Below are 21,968 nucleotides of genomic sequence, written 5' to 3'. Positions count from 1 at the left end.
TGTAGACTCTCGCAGTTCTGAAAGCTACAAGTCTAAAATCAGGTGTTGGCAGGGTTGCTTCCTTCTGTGTGCTGTGAGGGAAAATCTGTTCCATGCCTCTCCCCTGGCTTCTGGTGACAGGTGGCAATCCTTGGCGTTCCTTGGCGCATTGACGCGTCACTCCCATTTCTGCCTCCATCGGCACATGGCGCTCTCCCCGTGTCTGTCTTCACGTGGCCGCCTTCCTATAAGGACACTGGTTATATTGGATGAGGGACCCACCCTTCTCCAGCATGACCTCATCTTAACTTGTCACATCTGCAATGACCATGTTTCCAAACCAAGTCACATTCTGAGGCACTGGAGGTTAGAACCTCAACAGTTTTTGGGGGGACACAACTCAACTTATAACACACAGGGACAGTACAAAGGGAGTTATGGGGATTAACCTTATCTGGGAAGACTTTCCTAGGAAATGACCTTCAAACTTGGATTGAGCCAAGAATAGTGTTTAGCCAGGCAAAGGTGGCAGGACAGACAAGTATGGGGCCACCAGATCATAGGGGTGGGGGCAGAGAAGGGTATGCCAGGCAGACAGGAGACAAAGTGGCTAAGTGGCTTTTTTTTTTTTTTTTTTGACAGAGTCTGGCTCTGTCATCCAGGCTGGAGTGCAGTGTTGTGATCTCGGCTCACTACAACTTCCGCCTCCTAGGCTCAAGCCATCCTCCCACCTCAGCCTCCCGAGTAGCTGGGACTACAGGTGTGTGCCATCACATCAGGCTAATTTTTGTATTTTTTTTTAGAGACGAGGTTTTACCATGTTGCTCAGGCTGGTCTCAAATTCCTGGGCTCATGTGATTCACCTGCCTTGGCCTCCCTAAGTGCTGGGATTACAACCATGAGCCCCACGCCCGGCCCAAGGTGGTACTTTTGAGGACTGAAAAGAAGCGAGCGTGGCTGCAATACAGAGTAGGGGCAAGAGGCATGGGACGGACTGGGAGATAGGAGACGAAGACAGTCCCCAGGTTACATGGGCTTGTGGGCCTTGGCAAGGGCCTTCTCCTTTGTCCTGCAGGAAATGGGAAGCTAAGGGAGGTTGTCAAGCAGGAGAGATTCATTCTGCTTTGTAGGCTGGCTCCTCCCAAAACTGACTCAGGCTGTATTGTTCCTCCAAGTCCCTGCTTCTGAGGAAGAACACACAGCCCTGTCCTCAGGAGCCCCCAGCCCAGTGAAGGCCCATGGTGACCCTGTCCTGGGAAGGGGGTATGGCTGTGACCCCAGCAGCCCCTAGTGGGGCCTTCAGGAACCTTGTTCTGAATGGGAGACACGGCTCACCCAGCCCTGGGTCTGCCTTACCCTTGTGTGTTCTGAGTCCTTAGAGTTGTGGTTTGAGTGTGACCACCCCATCCCCTGCACTGCCATGAGGACTGTGACTGAGAATGTATCTAGGGCCAATATGGTGCCCTGAGGCCCTAGAGAATGTCAGGAGCTCAGTCTTGTAGGTCTTGCAGGGACCATGCCTTCAGCACCCCACTCCCCTCAAGGCATGTCTGGAGTCTGTATTGCCTTCCTACATAGTATCCAGCCTCTCTGGGGTCCTCAACCCATCCCTTGCCACGCCCTCAGAGGGCAACCCCTTTCCTGTGTCTGATGGGAGAGGGCCCACCCTGCCCAAAGCTGCCTGTCCCTGCCTTGCCCGGGCTGGGTGGGCCAGGCTGGGTGGAGGAGAAGTGGGTCAGCCTGGTAGCCATGGTGACAGCAGCTGCTCCCTGCCAGCCTTCTCCTCTCCTCACCACAAACCTCACCGATGAGCTCCTTTGTCCGGTCTGGCGGGGATGGGGGCCAGGCAAGTGAGATTGGGGGCTGTGGTGTGTATAAGTGTGCATGTGTTCAAGCTCGCACACACCTTGTACATGTGTACAAGCTCGCACACACCTGCTCAGAGGTGGGGTGTGTGCCTTAGCCAAGGGAGCCCACGGCTCAGGGTAAGACGCTTCATGCTTCCCTGCCAATGGAGCCATGGGGCTCTTCCTGCCTCTCTGGACTGGGCAGGGGCCCAATGGGGAGGGTGTGTGTGGGTGTTTGCAGGTGTGTACACTTGTGAGTCTGTGAACGCCTATGGCTGTCGTCGTGGCTGCTTCTGTGTGTCTCTGTGTGTATAGTGTCTTGATGGGGGGTGGTGTGCATATCTGTGTGCACATGTGATTGTGTCTTTAAGTGTGTATCATTGATACGAGTCTGTGTGACCACACATTTGGAATTCTGTGCCCCATGTCTCTTCTTGCATGTGTGTGTGCACGTGTGTGTGTGTGTGTCTGCGCATTCACATGCCAGCCTGTCTTCGGGGAGACAAAGGTCTGCACAACTAGGAGAGGAGCCGCCGCTGTGTGCTGCCCACTCTGGCTGGGTGTGCTTCCTTGGCACAGACTGCCTTCCCCACCACAACCACCTACCAACCCATCACCCGCCCACCTCTCCCTGAGTGGGGACAGGAGAGACTAGAGCCGAAGGAGCCCCTCTCCCCCTTCTGTGAATGCAGGCACTAGCCTCTGACAGGGGCACAGATTGGCACAGGTGATGCGATGGGCCGTCCTGGTGCTGGATTAGGTTTGGGCCAGGGGTCTCAGATGCCAGACCCAGCATCCAGCAGGGGGTCAGGAGCTGAGATGCTGGCACAGCTTCATGCGCCACCTCTCACCTCAACTGAAAAGTGCAGGGACCCTGATCCCAGACTTCGGGAGCACTCAGGGCTGTGGTGGGAGGCGATGCTCCTAGTCTCTGGGCCTTCCCCTGCAGTGGTTGCACCTGGTGTGGACTCCAGACCAATAAGAACTAACACCTGGACAATGCTTTACGATTTATAAAGGAATCTTATTAGTAATAATAATGTAATTGCCCAACTGATGATCATTTACCACATCCCAATCCTTGTTTTGTAATGTTTTATATAAGAATCCTAAAGCAGGCATTATCATCTCCACTTTAGAGATGAGGAGCATTAGGCTCAGGGGATTTGTTAAGGAAGCCCTGTATCATACAGCTTGTAAGTGGCAGATCTAGGTTTTGCACTTAAGTCTGTCTGCCTCTAGAGCATGTGTTTCATTTACTCTGCCTTTCTGCTCCTCTTTGTCTCATCTGACCCCTAGTCCAGCTGGGAGAGTCAGGGAGGGCCCAGGTGGTGATGAGACTCGTTTTGTAGAGGAGGGAATGGTTCAGAGAAGCTGAAGGAGCTGCTCAGGATCACATGGCTGGGGGTAGAGCCAGGAGTGTGTCCCGCAGCTGCTGGGCATATCACAGAGTGTCTGGGGAGGGACACAGACCCCATTAATCAGAGGGAGGTTGGAGGAAGGAAGGATAGGGTCTAGAGCTCCTTAGCAGTTGGTCCTGGCCGAGTCTCTGTACATGTATTTAAAAATCTCAAAGTTGTGGGTCTTCAGCAGCTTGGCATCCAAGTACCTAAAGGAACATTAGGGGGCCCAGGAGTTGTGAACATTTTACAAGGGGAAACGGAGAATTGAAGAGTTTAAATGATTTGCTCAAGGTCCCACAGCTTCTTCAAAGTCTATCTTTTTATGTCACAATCTACTGGAAGCCCTTGAGGGTAGATGCCTTACCCAGCCCTTCCTCTAAGCTCCTCTCTTCCCTTCCAGACCCTTTTATCACATCGCCTCCTCCTGGGAGCCTGCCCTGATTGCCTTCACCTCATTTCTTGAAAATTGGTGTTCTGGCAGAAGTCGATTGAAGCCTTGTGCAAATGCCCTAGGGGTGTGCTGTTGGGAGGCAGCCCCCTGTGATGCGGAACACCAGGCTCAGATTCATCAGTTCGGTGAGTTGGGTTTTCTTCCAGGTGAAGGGTGGGGAGGGAGCACCCGATAGGTGATGTGAGACCTGAGAGTTAGGGGACTTAGGGTTGAAGCAGTGATTTTGCCACCAATTTTTTGCGTTACCCTGGTGCGTCTTTCCCCCATTCTGGGCCTTGATTTCTTGTTCTGCAAAATAAAAGGCTCAGGCTAGAATAGAGACAGCAAGTTAGTTTTAGCTCATAAGCTGTTTCTCATCAGCTGGTGCTGGAGCCCTGTGTTGAGAGGGACTCTGAAGCTAAGTCTGACCTTGATGGGAAAGAGAGAGGTTAATGATGACCACTGTGAGTAGAGGATGGGGAGGGGTGGTGGGAGCCTCAGTTATTTGCAGTCCCTTCCAGCCTAACACTCCGTCACCCTGTGATGCATTCCTTGGTCTTTACTGTTGGAAAGGTGGGTGGCTAGGTTCATCTTGAGCTTTTGTGTGGCCTTGAACTACCAAAAATTCTCATCCGGGCTGGGCGCAGTAGCTCACACCTGTAATCCCAGCACTTTGGGAGGCCGAGGCGGGCAGATCACGAGGTCAGGAGTTCGAGACCAGCCTGGCCAATATGGCAAAACCCCATCTCTACTAAAAATACAAAAATTAGCTGGGCGTGGTCGTCGGCGCCTGTAGTCCCAGCTACTTGGGAGGCTGAGGCAGGAGAATTGCTTGAACCCGGGAGGCGGAGGTTGCAGTGAGTCGAGATCGCACCACTGCACTGTAGCCTGGGTGACAGAGCAAGACTCCGTCTCAAAAAAAAAAAAAAAAAATCATCTGGTTAGACCCACGGTTAAAGGGACTGAGGTGCCCAGGGTAGCCTGGTAGGGCCCTGAGACCTGCTGTTGTCACAATTCAAGAGAGAGTTTGGAGGGCCCTTTTAGGATACTGAGACCCCAGGGTAGAGGCCAAACATCCAAGGGCTAAAAAGAAAACACAAAGCTTATTCCTGGGGAGCTGGGCAGGTCTTTTGGCATGGAGTTTTGGCAGGAGTGGGGCAGTAGCTGTCTCCCTGGAGGATAAATCAGTTTCTCTGCTGCTGTGGCAATAGCTGGGAGCCAGCAGGAAGAACTTCAGAGCGAGGTCTGTGTGACTCACTGAGATCATAGGACGGTCTCCTTCCCTGAGGTGCCATGACCTGGGCTGAGAAAGGGACAGTCTGCTCAGAAGCAGGGAATTGGTGAAGGGACTTGCGTGGGAAGGGTATAGTTTATTTAGCAATCGTTTGGAATCACCAACATGTGACATGGTGCGCTCTGTGTCCTGCCTGCTCCTAACCACTCTGCCACGGTCTCCACCGCCTTCGCTTTTCCGTCCCTGTGGTCTGATGGCTCAGGGGTTGCTATCCAGTGGATGGCCCTCCTTTTAGGTTCCCTATCTGTAACTTTGGCATGTCTTTCCTGAGCTAGACCTGCTGTCAGAGAAGAAACTAGATCTCTAATTCCGAGACCTCTGCTGCAATGTGCGTTCATAGACTCAACTCTCGCAGTCAAAAGGACTTTTAGAGATTATTTAACCTGACCCCTTCATTTTACACCCAGATGAGACAGCCGAGGCCCAGAGGAGTTCACATAAGGAATCTGTTCACATTTGAATCCCACGTCTTTATTCCTAATCCTCCTAAGCTGCCCTACCCAGGACTTCTGACCCACAAGGTCAGTCCTAGGACCTTGGGTCCAGTGCTTTGGGTCTGGCTCCTCCTGCCCCTTGGGGAGTGGCCTGCAGGCTGGGCCCTCCCAAGCATTTTTCAGTTCTCCAGCCCCCCTGGTTAATCCCTAGATGGTTAAAGATGAGAAAATAGCTCTGGATGGTTCAGAGACCTTGATGCCAAACCAACTGCTTGTCAATTCCATTTATTATTCGTGAGGAAACATGAGCCCCTGGGTTGGCAGGGTCAGGAATTTTGTCCCTTACCCCCTTCCCTTTTCGCCCCCTGGGGGTGGTACTCTCCTGCTTCCTAGAGGCTGTGCTAGGGAAGCACTTTGCTTCTCCAGCTATGGTCCGGTTGGGATTTCTACTGCCCTAACTTAGATGCTCATGACAGCTGTGGGAACGTGGGCCAGAGGGGCTTTTCTCACATAGACACTTTCCTTGTAGTTTTCTCAAAGGGCCCAGAGACCCAGGGCAGAGTCTGAGCTTAAGGGCCGGGCCTCCATTTTTAGTTGAAGGGACAGGGGATGCTAAGCATTCTGTCTCTTTGTGGAAACAGGAGACCTGGGTTCAAGTCCAGGCCTTGCCTCTTCTTAGCTGGCTAGGATGAACAAGTCCTTTACTTCTCTGAGACTCAGTTTTCTTATCTACAATACAGAGATAACCACATGCCTTCCAGAAATACTGTAAGGAGTAAATTAGACCTACACCATGGCAGAGTCACAGGATCAGATAAGCCTTCTCCCACCTTCCACCAAAAGACCATGCAGATACCCCAAAAACACACAAACTGGCACTAGAATTGGAAACTCAAGAGATCATCATAGGCCCCAGTCCAGGGGGACTTTCCATTAGCTGCAGGGTTGATGGAGGATGGAGAAATACAATCCAGGACTCTGCACACGTCACAGGGTGAATGAGATCGGTTCAGGCAGCCACAGAGAAGGCAAAATGAGGCGTTAACTCATCCCCTCTGTCAGCTATACTTTGCCAGGCTGGCAGGAGCCATGCTGACCAGGTGACCATTCTCAGCTGTCTGGGGACTGTCTTCCTTTATCTGCCACAATGGTGCTTTTCCTCTTTCACCTGTTCTCCCTCCCCTTCCTGTGTCCTTTTGAAAAGGTGGACTCCCTCAGTGTTCCAGGCCTGAGGGCCCAGGGTCAAGTGAAGTGCCCTGAACCCTGGGATGGTCAGCTGCCCCAGGAAAACCACTGTGGGCTAGGACAGAGCCAGTAGGGTGCTGGGTGCAGAGCATGCTGGAGCGGCTGGCCTTGTTGGGTTCTTCCTGAGCAGAGGAGACTGACTTCAGCTTGGGACTTTGCAGCCAAACTGTGGAGGCCGACAGCTGGAGATCCCAGCTCTGCTCAAAACAGAGCCATAGACTCCTGCAGCCCCCTCCCCCAGAGTGGTTCTCAGGGCCCTCTGTCCTCTTCCCTAGCACTTAGCATAACCATCATTAAATCTTTAACTGTAGAATTAGTTATTTACTGTCTGTCTCCCTCTTGTTCTGGAGGCTTTGGGATGGCAGGACCAAGTTGGCCTGCCTCACTGCTGTATCCTTGGCATTCAGCATGGGCCTGGGAATTTTAGGGGCAATTCAACAAACAATATTTGTTGAATGCAGCTAACAGGGAGAGTAAATGTCTATATTTTAAAAAGGAATTTGACAATAGATCCCAAGAATCCAAAAGACATTTATGACCCTGGCATCAGGTAGGGTGCTTTTGGAGGTAGCAGAGAACTCTGATTCAAATTGGCTTAAGCAATGGAAAATGTATTGTCTCACATCATTGGAAGGCCAGCGCAGGGCAGGCCCTAGGTGTGGCCTGAGGTACTTTCTGTCTGAGTGCTGTCTGTTCACAGTAGCACTGGCTTCATCCTAGGGCTTAGCCCTCTCTAGGGTGTAGGAAAGAGAAGGACAGAGGGAGAAAGAGAGAGAGCCCCCCACCTCCCTTGTAAGCATGGGATCGAAATCTTACCCCACTTGGACAGGTAAGAGTTGCTAAGGTGAATGCCATTCACAGATTGCCTTAATCAAGATCTGCCTCTAAAACAAGGGGTGGGTGGTACCTGGACAAAACCAGCCCTCTGTCAGGATGCAGAAAGAGGGAGTGGATGCTAGGGAAGCTCCTAGTAGTAATTGTACCCCCTGATCCAGTCATTCCATTTCGAGGAATCAGTCCTAAAGAAATAAGCAGACAAAATCCATGTAGAAAGATGTTTAGGCTGGGCGTGGTAGCCCACACCTGTAATCCCAGCACTTTGGGAGGCTGAGGTGGGTGGATCACTTGAGATTAGGAGTTTGAGACCAGCCTGGTCAACAGGGTGAAACTCTGTCTCTACTAAAAATACAAAAAAATTAGCTGAGCATGGTGGCGCACGCCTGTAATCCAAGCTACTTGGGAGGCTGAGGCACCAGATTCTCTTGAACCTAAGCGGCAGAGGTTGCAGTGAGTCGAGATCGTGCCACTGCACTCCAGCCTGAGTGACAGAGCAAGACTCCATCTTAAAAAAAAAAAAAGAAAGATGTTTATTGCCATGTTTATTTAAAAGAGAGGAAAGAAGCCAGGCCCGGTGGCTCATGTCTATAATCCCAGCACTTTGAAAGGCTGAGGCAGGCAGATTACCTGGGGTCAGGAGTTTGAGACCAGCCTTGCCAACATGGTGAAACCCCATCTCTACTAAAAATACAAAACGTTAGCCAGGCTTGGTGGCGGGCGCCTGTAATCCCAGCTACTCGGGAGGCTGAGGCAGGAGAATTGCTAGAACCCAGGAGGCAAAGGTTGCAGTGAGCCGAGATTGCGCCACTGCCTGGGTGACAGAGTGAGGTTCCATCTCAAATAAAAAAATAAATAAATAAATAAATAAAAATAAAAGAGAGGAAAGAGAGAAAGAGGAGAGAAACTTGGGCCTGATCTAAGCGGTAACTGTACTGAAATACTTAAATCAATTATGCTACTTCTATACAATGGAATATCACGGTAGCATACATAGTGTTAATGACATTGGGAAATGCTTATGATGTAATTTTTTTTTTTTTTTTTGAGACAGAGTCTCGGTCTGTCACCCAGGCTGGAGTGCAATGGTGCGATCTCAGCTCACTGCAACCTCCGCCTCCCCGGTTTAACTGATTCTCCTGCCTCAGCCTCCTGAGTAGTTAGGATTACAGGTGCCCACCACCACACCCAGCTGATTTTTGTATTTTTAGTAGAGATGGGGTTTCACCATGTTGGTCAGGCTGGTCTCGAACTCCTGACCTCAGGTGATCCTCCCACCTTGGCCTCCCAAAGTGCTGGGATTACAGGCATGAGCCACCGTGCCCGGCCATGATATAATGTTAAATGAAAAAATAGTAGGATATAAAATGATATTTGTAGTATGAGTTCAATTATTTTAAAAAATGCATGGAAGGATGGCTGGAAGGGAATAGGCTAAAATGCCTCTCAAGAGTACGATAAAGGGTGACTTTCTTGCTGCTTTGGACTTTTCTGCAGTATCCCCTTCACATAGAAGGACCCCACCAGAGTCTGCACAGGCTGGAGCCAGTTCCGTTCTCCCTGTTATTATTTGCTATGAAAATAATAACCACCAATACTTACTGAATATTTCCTCTAAGCCTGACAGGCACTTCCCATGCATTATTTAATTTAATCCTTAGAACAATCCTATGAGCTAAGTGCTTTTATTTCACATCTTGCTGAGGTGTTCACTGAAACCTCAGGATGTTTGTTTGGTCACAAGTCCACGCAGCTAGTGTGCAGAGGCCTTTGGAATTCAAGCCTGGGCCATGTGACTCCACAGCCTCAGTCCTCTCCATCAAACCGGTCACCTGCAAGGTTCTTCATAGCCATGTGCTAATAGGAATAGTCTCTTTTATTGAGCCAGAACCTGTGCATGCTCTTGACATTTGTTTGTGCATCTAACCTTATAGCCTCAGAAAGGTCAAGTGACTAGCCCAAGGTCATGCAGCTAGGAAGTGGTGGGACTGCAGTAGATTCATCCAGGTCTGACGTGGGATCCTTTTGTTTCCTGCCCACCTTCAGAGCTGCCTGAGGCCCTGCAGCCCCGGGGACCATGTTTAACGGGGAGCCAGGTCCTGCCTCATCTGGGGCCTCCAGGAATGTGGTGCGGAGCTCCAGCATTAGCGGTGAAATCTGCGGATCCCAGCAAGCCGGGGGCGGGGCTGGGACCACCACCGCCAAGAAGCGGCGGAGCAGCCTGGGTGCCAAGATGGTGGCCATCGTGGGTCTGACTCAGTGGAGCAAGAGCACACTCCAGCTTCCGCAGCCTGGTGAGGGGGCATGGGACATCACAGGGTGGGGGTGGGGGACACTTTGCAAAGACAGACTACCCAGGGACTGCCCTGATGGGTCTGCACTTCCATGCCCACAAACACTTATACTATGGCCCTTCCCATACACCAGGTGCTGTTCTAGGTCCAGTAGGTATATGGACTGATTACATCTCCATGGAGCTCTATGAGGCAGGTACCAAAGAACAGAAAAGGGAGGTCAGATGCTTCAAACTACACAACTAGTAGGTGGTGGAGCCTGGACTCAAACACTAGCAGTTGGGCTTTCTAGCTGATGCTCTTAACCTTTACACTCCACTCTCTCCACACGCAGACTTAGACATTAACCAGTAATTACTTATTAAACAGCCTTATGATCCTGGCACTGTGTAAGTGACACCACAATTTTACAGACATACACATCCACAAGATTTATTCTCAAGTGCTGGGTGCAGGGCTCACACCTATAATCCCAGCACTTTGGGAGGGAGAAGCGGGAGGGTCACTTGAGCCCAGGAGTTTGAGACCAGCCTAGGCAACATAGTAAGACCCCCTGGTTTAAAAAACAAAAAAGATTCAGTCTCGCCTGTAATCTCCTAGTCTCGTAAATACAAATAGCCACACAAATGCAGTTCTGTAGTCCCATGTATATGTTACAAAGCACAAGGGAGACACACACAAAGATGTGTGACTTGTGCAGTTACATAAATAGAACGCTCAGTGGCTCTGGTAAGCTTCCCATATTTCCAGGGAAGCACAATAGAGTAATTCACACTGCGCATGGTCACAGATAAAACCAGTCATGCAAACCACACAGACATGGCCCTCTGATTACACATGCGCAGACCCAGATCACAGAAACATGTCACATGTGTGCAGGTGTACATCACAAAGCCACATTCACACACACCTTAACAGCTCCATCCTCATCAATACAGTATCCTTTTTCAGACACCTAGCTGCAGAATCTCAGTTATGTTCAGCCTGGTGGGTGACCACCTTGTGAAATACATAGACCCCACATCACAGAGGAGACAGCCCTCCCCACCAAGACCTCCTCACTTTGTGGTATCAGCCCAGACACCAGCTGGTTTTGTTTGAAAATCTCTTCCGGCTTATTTTGTTCAGAGTAACAACTTCCCCAGAAACCTTCAAATAGGCAGCTGGATGGGATGGTGAGGGGGCGGGGGCTCCGGAGGATCCAGGGAGAATGCTCATCAAGGCTCCCAGTTGGGGCTGGCGGTGGGGGACTTCTCCAGGCCTTAAAATAGATTTATACAAAGCCCTCGACAGTAGCACGTGGGCTGGTCTTTTCCAGCAATCAAACTGTGATGTGGTTTCTGGCTGGGGAAAGCTATTACAGATGGGGAAGGGGCTTGACGTTATCAGAGCCCTAGAGTGGGCATGGCCGCTGTGAATATGCAGTTTAGGCCTGGTACTAGAGAGTCAGGGAGATGGGGACTTGGGGATCTAGAAGTTGGGCTGGGACAAGGAGGGGGCTGAGATAGGACTAAGGAGTGAGATTAAGATTAGGAAGTCGTGGAGGTGTTGGACCCCAAGAGTCTGGCTCCAGGGGACCAAGCCCAGGAATCCAGCTGATTCAGCTTCAGACCCAAAGGCTTCTTCATGCCCAAAGTGATTTGGAGGGATAGTCTTCCAAGGCCAGGATAGGGATCTGAGTCACTGGGAGAACCTTCTAGTGGTCTGCCTTGACTTTACAGGCTGCAGGCAGGGATTGGAGCAGATACCAGGAAGACCTTTCATCTTGAGAAGAGATGAATGATGATGGGGCTTCTGAATCCCTTGTCTCCTTGGTATGCAAGGGCATGGCTAAAGGACTGGAGCTAGGGGAACTGCCCAGATGCCCTTCTAACTGAAGGTCTCTGTGAATCAGCTAATTGCTGAATGTCAGAGTGGGGAGAGTCCCTTGAGATCATCTAGTACGCCGTACTTATTTTATTGATGAGGCATCCAGAGCCTGGGGAGAAAGCATGTTCCTGGAGAATGACCTCAAGTTCAGATCCATCCCCTGTCATTTACTAGCCGGGTGACTAAGGCAAGTTACTTCACCTCTCTGAGGCTGCTGCCTTGTTTGTAGAATGAGGGCAATGATACATGCCTTGCAGAGTTATCCAGGGAATTAAATGAGATAGGGTATGCAAAGGCACCCAGCGTCATGCCTGGCACATAGAATAGGCACTCAGCGAAGTGTTGATGCTATTATTATTACCTGCCATTGTACCATAAAGCCAAAAGAGAAGTGAGTTCTCAGCCTCCACACCTCTGCTCCTTCCCTGTAGCACACTCCTCTCCATCTAAAATTCCTTCTCCATTTTTTGCCCCCATGCCTTGAGGATGCCAGTATCCCAGCTCAGACCCACCTCGTGGGTGGAAGCATCTGGTGCCAGAGGAATATATGAGGCAGACTCATGGGCATTGGCTCTAGAAACTGTTCTGGGAAAGACCTAGAAGGGTGCCCCCACTCCTGACAGATGGGATGGCTCCATTCCCTGCAGCGCTGGGCTGTGTGAAGTGGGGAGGAATTCCTCTCCTGGACTCTGTCTTCTGGGCTCAGGTCTGCCCTTCCCAGGGCCTCTTTCCTCCTAGTGTGTCCGTACTCTGCATTGGCTAGACCCCTGCCCATCCTTCTTTGTTTCAAAGGCCTTGCCCTAGTACAGGACCCATAATATCTAGCCTGGACTATTGCACCACCCTCCTCTCTAGTTCTCCTGCCTCCTGCCTGCCTTCTTCCAGTTTATTCCTCATGTTGCTCTAGAGTGGACTTACAAAAACTCACTTTAGAGGGCTAGTCCTGACTCTCTAACTCACCATGGGACCTCGGGAAATTTACTTTTCCACTGGGCCTCAGTTTCCTCTTCTGTAAAATGCAGCTAAAATGCTCTCTCCCAGTTTCCTTCTGGATTTGACATTCACTAAGTCATGGGAGCAGTGAGGGGGGTGGGGTCAGAGCTTTGGGTCCAGGACACAGGTGGGTTCTGGTCTGGCAATTGGCTGGGTCTACACAGGACCATCCTGGGCTGTCCCAGCCCCTGCCCAAACGGAGCTAGTGTTTTCAGTACCAGGGACAGCGGCTTTCCCCTTCTGGACTCTGGGATCTGGATCAGGGTAGAGAGAGGGCTCAGGACCATTCCAGAAGATGCCATAGGGAGTGGTGGTACAGGCTGTGAGTGCCCCTCCTTTGTTTGTGATGGGACAGATGGGATGGTTCCTGAAGTCTTTTGGTCTCTGGAGCCCATAGAATCATTGCAAGCAACTTGGCCTGTTTCTCTAGAGAGAGAGATTATATAAAGTTATTCCTTAAATCAGCAGGGGTTGAGACTATACATGTATGAAGCCAGTGGAGGGATCGTATGGACATGTATGAAGCCAGTGGAGGGATCGTCTCTGAGATTGCAAGAGCTTTCTCCTTCCTCTGAAGTCATGGAACTTAATCTCTGCTGAATCACCTCTCAGCTAGATGGGGGATTGGCAGGGGAGTGAAAAGAGCATGACAGCAGACTGGGAGTCTGTGGGCCTGATCTAGTCCCAGCTCTCTCGACACCTGGACCTCAGGCTTCCCATCTGTGAAATTTGGGGGAGGGGTAGCCAAAGTATCTCTAAGATTTCAGGATTCTGTGACTCCCCGACTCAGGGTCTCACATTCGGTTGGACAAGTCTTATCAAAAAGGCAAATTTGCTCCCAAATGGGTCAAAGTTTCCCTAAACTCTGAAAGAGGAGGGTTGGGGTCATGAGAAGGTGACCCCAACTCAGGCTGTGTGTTGTGGAGTAGAGATATGAAGGCGAGGGAGCCCCGGAGAGGGAGAGGCCCCACACACCAGCATTATTACCCAGGCCTCTGTGTGTGAGCTGAGTCAGACACCATTAGTGGGTTTTCATCAACATATGTGATTGAATGGGAGGGTTCAACTCCAAGTGTTACATGTGAAGATCATGTGTCCGTGACTTGACTGAAGGTGGCAGAGTACATCATGTGTACATGTGACCAAGACCTGGTAGGACCATTTGTGACTGTGTGACTATGATATAAACCTGCATGTAGCCTTGTGTATGAGATTACTGTATTCATATATGTGATTGCTGCCGCTCGTGCATGTCTGCCTATGCCTCTCTTTGTGAAAAAAATATGTATGAGCTAATGTGACTCTGTGTGTGTGTGTGTGTGTATGTGTGTGTGTATGAGAGAGACAGACAGACATGTTGATGGTGTCATGGATTCCTGAATATGCTATTCCAATATCCCAGAAGCTGGGATGATTTCAGAGAAGACATTCCTCCTCACCCTGCACCCTGTTCTCAGCCTGTCCCGCCACCCACCCTTCCATCCACTAGTGATCCTAGACTTCTCTGCCTGCCCTCCTCCACTGGGGACTTTCTGAAAGATAAGCAGATGAAGCAGGAGGAATAAAGTCTTCCTTTTCCCAGGCTGGGGCCTTGAACATCCCCTCTCCAGCCCACCATTGGGTGTGGTAGGAGAGAATTGCCAAGGTAACCAGCTCCCTGCTCCCCACTGCTTTCAGGGGCTGTGCTGCCTGCCCTGCCCTGGCCTCTCTCCCTCCCTGTAGGCAACTCCACTGTTAATTCGCTTGGCCTCTAACCAGTGACAGCAAATGGTTCCTTTGGTGCAGCTCCTATCTGAGGGCCAGTTCTCTCCCCATCAAGCCCCTCCAGCTGCCAAGCTTCAGTGAGGGAAGTCCCTGCAAACCCTCAGGCCGTCTCCCCCATCCGCCCCCCCAGGAGGAGAGGGTGTCTAGAGGGACCACACTGCAATGCCGAGGAGGTTACCATGGAAACCCAGGCAGGATGGTGTGCTGCTGAGAGAGGGAAAGTGTCCCATGTTCCCTGCAAGGCTGAGGGGGAGGCTAGGATATGGGGGTCAAGGTCCTCTGAACAGGAGGCACGGAGACACAGGGGTAAGTTCTCACAGGCCAGCTTCGGGGGTTCTTCTGCAGACCTTTTCTCAAAGCCAAAGGCAATTTGGGTCAACCCAGCAGTCCCTCTCTGTCTCGTTTTCCTAATGGCCTCTCCAGCTCTCCACACACGTCCTCTCCATGTCCAGCCCCACCTAGAGAAGGTGGGTTTGTTTGAGAGTGGCGAGGCTTCCCATGGGGACTTTCCTATAGAGCCTCCAGAGGTATCAGAGGTGAGTTGTGAGGTCTGGGTGTGATAGGGTCTGAGGGTGCCTGAGAGAGGGAAAGTCAGTCTGAGAATCACAGAGAAGATGAACTTTCCAGAAGAGAGTGGGAGGAGGCACACTTAACCTTTGGGGCAAGGGGCAAGGGCTGAAATCGAGTGGGAAGCTGGGCGTCAGGGGAGCCTGATGAGGGTGAGGCGAGGGCCCCAGCTACGGATCTGCGGCTCTGCCTGGTGGCGCCATCATGACTCTGCCTGCAGCCATCTTTCTAGTCTGCTCTGTCAGTGTCACTGCCCTGAGCAGGGCCAGGTGTCAGGCTGCAGACCAGCTCTGAGGTCAGCTCAGCCATGCCCCTGCCTCCAGTCAGAGCCCTGCTCATCCTCCCCATCAACCCCCCATGCCAAGAGAGTGACTTTGGCAGGACTCTTAGAGAAGCCCCATTCATAATCTGACCTTGTTCCCTCTCTGTGCTTGGGGTGGGGGGGGTCACAGAAGGGGCCACCAAGAAGCTGCGCAGCAACATCCGCCGGAGCACGGAGACGGGCATCGCGGTGGAGATGCGGAGCCGGGTCACACGCCAGGGCAGCCGGGAGTCCACTGATGGGAGCACCAACAGCAACAGCTCCGACGGCACGTGCGTGCAGCCCCGCACTCTGGTCCCCTCCCTCCTCCTCGGTCCTCCAGTCACAGAGCCACTGGGCAGGGTGGGAAAGCCTCCCTGTTTTGTTTCCAGCTAAAATGTCTGGGTCCTCTGTGTCTCTGCCTTCCTTCATACCCCTCCCCTCAACACTCTGTGCCTGGACCTCAGGTCTTCCATTGCTCCCATTGGAATATCCAGATACCCAGGAGCTATCAGTTCCTTCTGTATGTTTCAGGAAGGGACCCTTACCTCCCACCTCCCACCATGCACACACTGCCCTGCTCCAGAGGAAAGAGTGGAAAGGAAAATGTGGCCCTAAAATCCTTTTAAATCTAAAACCATTGTTGTGGTCCAGATGAGTGGATTCTCAAGGAGGCTTGCTTAGGGCTGAGGGAAGGAGATTGGACTAGATCAGTGTTTTTCAAACCATGGATGGTGATTCATAGACAGGAAATAAAATAGGTTTAGTAGGTCAAAACCAGCATTAGAAAAAGAAATAGGCATATCTTATGAAGTAAGGATAAATTGCCTCGTGAACTTTTGTTTCTATTTTTTATGTATAGATGCACACAGGTCTGTCCTGGGTCATGATGTTAAATCTCCTTTCTTACATGTAGGTTGCATTAAAAAATCTGAAAGTCACTGGGTTAGATATTCCCACAGATCTCTTCTAAGTCTGTGAAATTATAGTTGTATGACTAAGATTTTCTGCTTCTGCTTCAAGGCCTAGTGACTTCCAGGCTTAGGATTCTGTGGCTCCCTCATTTGAGATTCAGTGATCGTGTGTCTCACTGCTGCACCTACTTCCATGAATGCGAGTACTCTCAAGCATTTATTACATCTTCCCAGGTGCAGAGCATGCCTGGGCATCTCAGATAGGTGATTCTTACACTGGGATCTGCCAGCTGTGATCAGACCAGGAACAGTGATCATTGGTTTTTTTTGTTTTGTTTTTTGTTTTTTTGAGATGGAGTTTTGCTCTTGTTGCCCACACTGGAGTGCAGTGGCGCAATCTCAGCTCACCGCAACCTCCACCTCCCGGGTTCAAGCGATTCTCCTGCCTCAGCCTCCTGACTAGTTGTGATTACAGGCATGCACCACCACGCCCGGCTAATTTTGGATTTTTAGTAGAGATGGGGTTTCTCCATGTTGGTCAGGCTGGTCTCGAACTCCCAATCTCAGGTGATTCGCCCACCTCAGCCTCCCAAAGTGCTGGGATTACAGGCATGAGCCACCGCGCCCGAACTAACAGGGATCATTTAACACTTAGAGCAACCCTGAGGGTTGTGGGTATTACCATTACCTCCATTTTACAAGTGGAGAAACAGGGAGAGGAAGAGGGTGGGGCACCTTACCCAAGGTCACAGCTATTAAGTGGTGATGGAATCAGAATTGGAATTAAGGCCATTTGATTCCATGACCTTTGTTCACAGTCTCCACACTATATCCAGCTCCTAAAATTCTGTGACCTTGAGAGTCTAAGTTTCTTTATTTAACCTTCTCAGATATCATTGTCCTAAGAATGTGATACTAGGCTGTTGTTGACCATGGCCAATAAAAGTGGGGCCTTGAAGCCCCTCCCTGTGGGGTGGAGGCTGGGCCTAGTCAGGGAGAGACACAGGCTCTCTCTGACAAGTATACACAGCCTACTTTTCCCTCCCTGCCGGCCGCTAGCCAAGGGGGACTCAAGCCAAACTATCTAGTAGGAGATTCTTCCTTGGACAGCCTTTTGTCTCTGCAGCCAGGAGCCTGGGCCTTTCTAGGAGATCTTAGAACTTTGTTCTATCATAGCCCCTGAGGGTTGGCAGGGCCAACCCTCCCTCATCTGTCCTTTCTCAGCTGGCCACACCTAGAACATCTAGACTGGAGCACAAGAGAGAAGTAGCACTTTTCCCTTGATGATAACAACAGCAGCAACTGGAACTATCATTTAGTGTTTTCTGTTTGTCTGGAACTTTTCACCTGCCCTAATCCTCAACATATAAAACCCCATGAGCTTTGTTTTGCAGGCAATGCAATTTTACCTTTTGGAGCCTCTGTTTTCTCATCTGTAAGATTGGATAATAGCTCCTACCACACAGAGTGGTTGTAAGGATTAAATGATATAACACATGTGGAATTTTTAATGTACCATTGGCACCTGGCCAGTTGTCAACCACTGTCAGCTTTTCTTGTTACTGTTTCTAGACCCCCACACAGTCATGGAACAGCCACCAACCACCATCACTTGCCATTCACCTCAACCCTGTAATTGTGTTGTTTTGGTCTTAGCTGCTGTTCTGGGCACCACCTCATGTTTGACTTGGATTTCAAACTTGCAGTCAACTCAAACCTCAGTTCTTGTAACTTGTTCCGGTCATTGAAATTTCTGACCTATGTCTCTGGTTCTTAGCATTGACATGCCCTGGTGAGGACACAGGTGTCCAGCAAGCCCTGCCTTGTAAGGGTCACTTCAGAAGTCCCTGGACCTTAAGGATTAAATAGCATCATTATGTATTGTTATTAGTTTATTTTATCAAGTGACATCAAAGTATTTTTCTTCAGTATGCAGAAATGAACAGTTCTGTTTGTCCTTTCCCAGAGTAGTGCAATCATACTGTCTAGAGGAGAAGCTGAGGCACAGAGGGAAGTGCCCAGGGCCCCAGGGGCAGAGCATGGCAGCCTGCCAGCTATACTTTCATCCTTAGGTTGCCCTGACCCCCTCACGCATCCCTCTGCCTCCTCCTGCAGGTTCATCTTCCCCACTACCCGGCTGGGGGCTGAAAGCCAGTTCAGCGATTTCCTGGATGGTCTGGGACCAGCTCAGATTGTGGGGCGACAGACACTGGCAACACCACCCATGGGTGAGTCTTATTAAGGGGAGGTTGAGTGGGGTAATTGTGACCATGCGACAGGAAGGGTGAGCTCAGTGGGGGCCCTGCATTGGCCATCATAGAGTTTATTCTATCACCAATTCTGTGATCTTAAGCAAGTCACTTCCCTTCTTTGAACTTCAGTCTCCTCATCTTTAAAATGGGAATAATAATACCCACTTGCGTTCTATGCTCTAACAATACTTTACTGAGCTCCTATTAGATGCTTTGCATGAGGTATTTCAATTTAATGCGTAGGAACTGTGGCTTATTTGACTTGTTACACCCAACAGCGAGCGCCTGGCACCTAGAGGCTCTTTAGTAATTTTCTTATCGCTTTTCCTTGCAGCTAGGAAGTATAGTTGGCCCTCTGTATCCATGGGTTCTGTGTTTGTGGATTCAACCAACCTTGGATAGAAAATATTCGGGGAAAAAAAATTCCACAAAGTTGCAAAAAGCAAAACTTGATTTGCTGTATGCCGAGTACTACCCTGAATCCATGCAAATGAAGTGATATGTAGGCATATTGTGTTAGGTATTATAAGTACAGTCGTTTTCAGTGTGTGAACATCACAGAGTGTACTTACACAACCCTAGATGGTGTGTATGTGTATGTGTATATATATATATGTATGTTTAAATTGATATGTATTTTTTCATATGGAAAACCATATATCCTAGCACCATTACTGAATATCAATCATTTCCCCTATTTGATCTGCAATGCCAATATCAAGTACCATATATCAGGTTTCTATATATTCTCCACTATAATCTTACGGGCCCACTGTCATGTATATGATGCATTGTTGACTGAAATGTCATTATGCGGCACACCAGTGTAATCCAGAGATGATTGAAAGTACATGGAAGAAGCTGGTTGAGGTGGCCTGTGCCTGTAGTCCCAGCTACTCAGGAGGCTGAGGCTGGAGGATTGCTTGAGCCCAGGAGTTTGAGGCCAGCCTAGGCAACATAGTGAGACCCTGTCTCAAAAACTAAATAAAATAAGGCATATGGGAGTTATATGCAAACACTATGCTATTTTTATTATTTTATTTTATTTTATTTTCGAGATGGAGTCTCACTCTGTTGTCCAGGCTGGAGTGCACTGGCGTGATCTTGGTTCACCATAACCTACCTCCACCTCCCAGGTTCAAGTGATTCTCCTGCCTCAGCCTCCTGAGTAGCTGAGATTACAGGCATGTGCCACCATGTCTGGCTTATTTTTGTATTTGTAGTAGAGATGGGGTTTCTCTACTACTAGCCTTTGGCCAGGCTAGTCTCAAACTCCTGACCTCATCCACCTCAGCCTCCCAAAGTACCAGGATTACAGGCATAAGCCACTGTGCCTGGCTGCCATTTATTTATTTATTTATTTAGAGACGGAGCCTCGCTCTGTCACCAGGCTGGAGTGCAGTGGCACAGTCTCAGCTCACTGCAACTTCTGCCTCCCAGGTCCAAGCAATTCTTCTGCCTCAGCCTCCCAAGTAGCTGGAACTACAGGCACACACTGCCACACCTGGCTTATTTTTTTCTTTGTATTTTAGTAGAGACAGGGTTTCACCATGTTGCCCAGGCTGGTCTTGAACTCCTGAGCTCAGGCAATCGGACTGCCTTGGCCTCCTAGCTGCCATTTTATATTGGCGACTGGAGCATCCAAGGATTTTGGTATCCCTGGGTGGGGGCGGGGTAGGGTTCTGGAGCCAATCCCCCATGAATACCGAGAGATGATGGTACTTCCTGAAGCCTACACTTGGTCCTGTTAGCTTCAGTCTGGCCCATTTCATGAGCTCTCAGACAGAACCTCCCTGCCCCCTCCCTCTCTTAGGTGTTGGCTGTGTTGGCTTCCAGCAGCTCCTCCCCAGGATAGCTCCTCCAGAGGTGCCTCCACACCTCCACTCCTTTCCCATCAGTCTGACCTGAGCAGCACCTGACCCACATGTCCCCACTCAGCCCCCATCAGGACAGTGCTCAACCTTTGACCCTCCCAGCAAATGGGGAAGCCGAGTGCAGTGTCCTGCTGTGAGTCATGCAGTGGAGCTCCAGGCCAGGACTCCTTCCACTGCAATGCCCTCAAAAGCTCCTGCCCAGGAGCTCCTGCCTGCTGGAACAGAAGTCGATGGGGACCCTCAGAGGGCGAGGGTCAGCTGAAAGCAAGGGCTGGGAATTAGCCAAATCCAATTCTAGGGCTGGACCCTTGCTTTCAGTCTCTTAAGGGTCTGGGGAGCCTGCTTTTCCCAGCCCTAGACCCAGCCACAGGCTGGGCAGCAGTGAGAGGAGCCAGCCACTTCCACAAGGCTAATGTGCCATGGCAGCCAGGACCATTCGTGTGTGGTACCCCCTGGTGTCAGACCAGGGAAGGACAGGTTTGCCTTGTTCACCTCGTTAGTGATGTTAATGGAGATTAATTCCCAAGACCTTCCCTTCTCCCTTCCTCACAAGGAGGTCAGGAATAGCTGGATGGAGGTGGATGAATTCCAGGAGGTCTCTTGAAATTAGTAAATCCCCATCTTCCGTAGTACACAAATACAAACAATTGCATGATGGCTCAGATAATCTCAAAATGGGTGACTGAATTCAAAGTCTGGCCCATTTGATTCTTGTGGACCAGGCTTATGATTCTGCGCCCCTGTAAAGGACTTCACTTTGTTCTGAGTGACTGACTACTACATAATTCCAAATTCTGTCAACCAATGTTGAACAAAGCTAAGAGTTCCTAGAAATCAGGTAACTGACATAACTCCACACGCAGACCTCGCCCCGGCTGGATAATCCATTCTATAGGAGTACAGTGAAGATTTCTCAGCCATCCACACCCAGAAAGTCTGCTGGTCTTCCCTCCCTCCACTGGTAATGCAGTAGCAGGCCCTTGTTGTCTGGTAGTGCCTCGTGTCCTGGGCAGGTTTTTAGCTCAGCGCCTTTTCAAACAGATGTTTCTTTTCTTTTCTTTTCTTTTCTTTTCTTTTCTTTTCTTTTCTTTTCTTTTCTTTTCTTTTCTTTTCTTTTCTTTTCTTTTCTTTTCTTTTCTTTTCTTTTCTTTTCTTTTCTTTTCTTTTTTGAGACGGAGTCTTCCTCATCACCCAGACCCGAGTGCAGTGGTGCAATCTTGGCCCACTACAACCTCCGCCTGCTGGGTTCAAGTGATTCTCCTGCCTCAGCCTCCCAAGTAGCTGGGGCTACAGGTGCACACCACCATGCCTGGCTAATTTTTTGTATTTTTAGTAGAGATGGAGTTTCACTGTGTTAGCCAGAATGGTCTTGATCTCCTGACCTCATGATCCACCCGCCTCTGCCTCCCAAAATGTTGGGATTACAGGTGTGAGCCACTGCGCCCGGCCTCAAACAGATGTTCTTTTGACACAGATGTATGGGGAGGTGAAGAACAGCCACTGAGCCCACAGCCTCCCCTGTCTTCCTGACACAGGAAGCTCTGTCCTCAAGTTTGCTATTCTGCTCAGTAAAACAGAAGCCTCCCACTTAGCCAGACACAAATGGGGGTTTGGCAGCCATCTGTTGTTACCCAGTCATGCCCCTGAAGGTCATGCCCCTACCCCAACCCACCC

General features: G+C 50.2%; 1 protein-coding gene across 1 annotated transcript in view; it reads left to right on the top strand.

Annotated features, from left to right (window-relative positions):
- Positions 1-21,968, top strand: part of RIMS3 (regulating synaptic membrane exocytosis 3) — a 45,149-nt gene that overhangs the window by 14,259 nt on the left and 8,922 nt on the right. Inside the window, exons 2-5 of the mRNA XM_012511004.2 lie at positions 3,630-3,805; positions 9,513-9,760; positions 15,406-15,547; positions 18,284-18,396. Of these exons, the coding sequence (XP_012366458.1) occupies positions 9,544-9,760; positions 15,406-15,547; positions 18,284-18,396 (472 nt within the window). The 5' untranslated portion in view covers positions 3,630-3,805; positions 9,513-9,543. The remainder of the gene's footprint in view (positions 1-3,629; positions 3,806-9,512; positions 9,761-15,405; positions 15,548-18,283; positions 18,397-21,968) is intronic.

This window comes from Nomascus leucogenys, chromosome 12, assembly GCF_006542625.1.
Source record: "Nomascus leucogenys isolate Asia chromosome 12, Asia_NLE_v1, whole genome shotgun sequence".
NCBI lineage: Eukaryota > Metazoa > Chordata > Mammalia > Primates > Hylobatidae > Nomascus > Nomascus leucogenys.
Note: the sequence above shows the minus strand (reverse complement) of the source record. Positions and strands in the feature narration are given on the sequence as shown.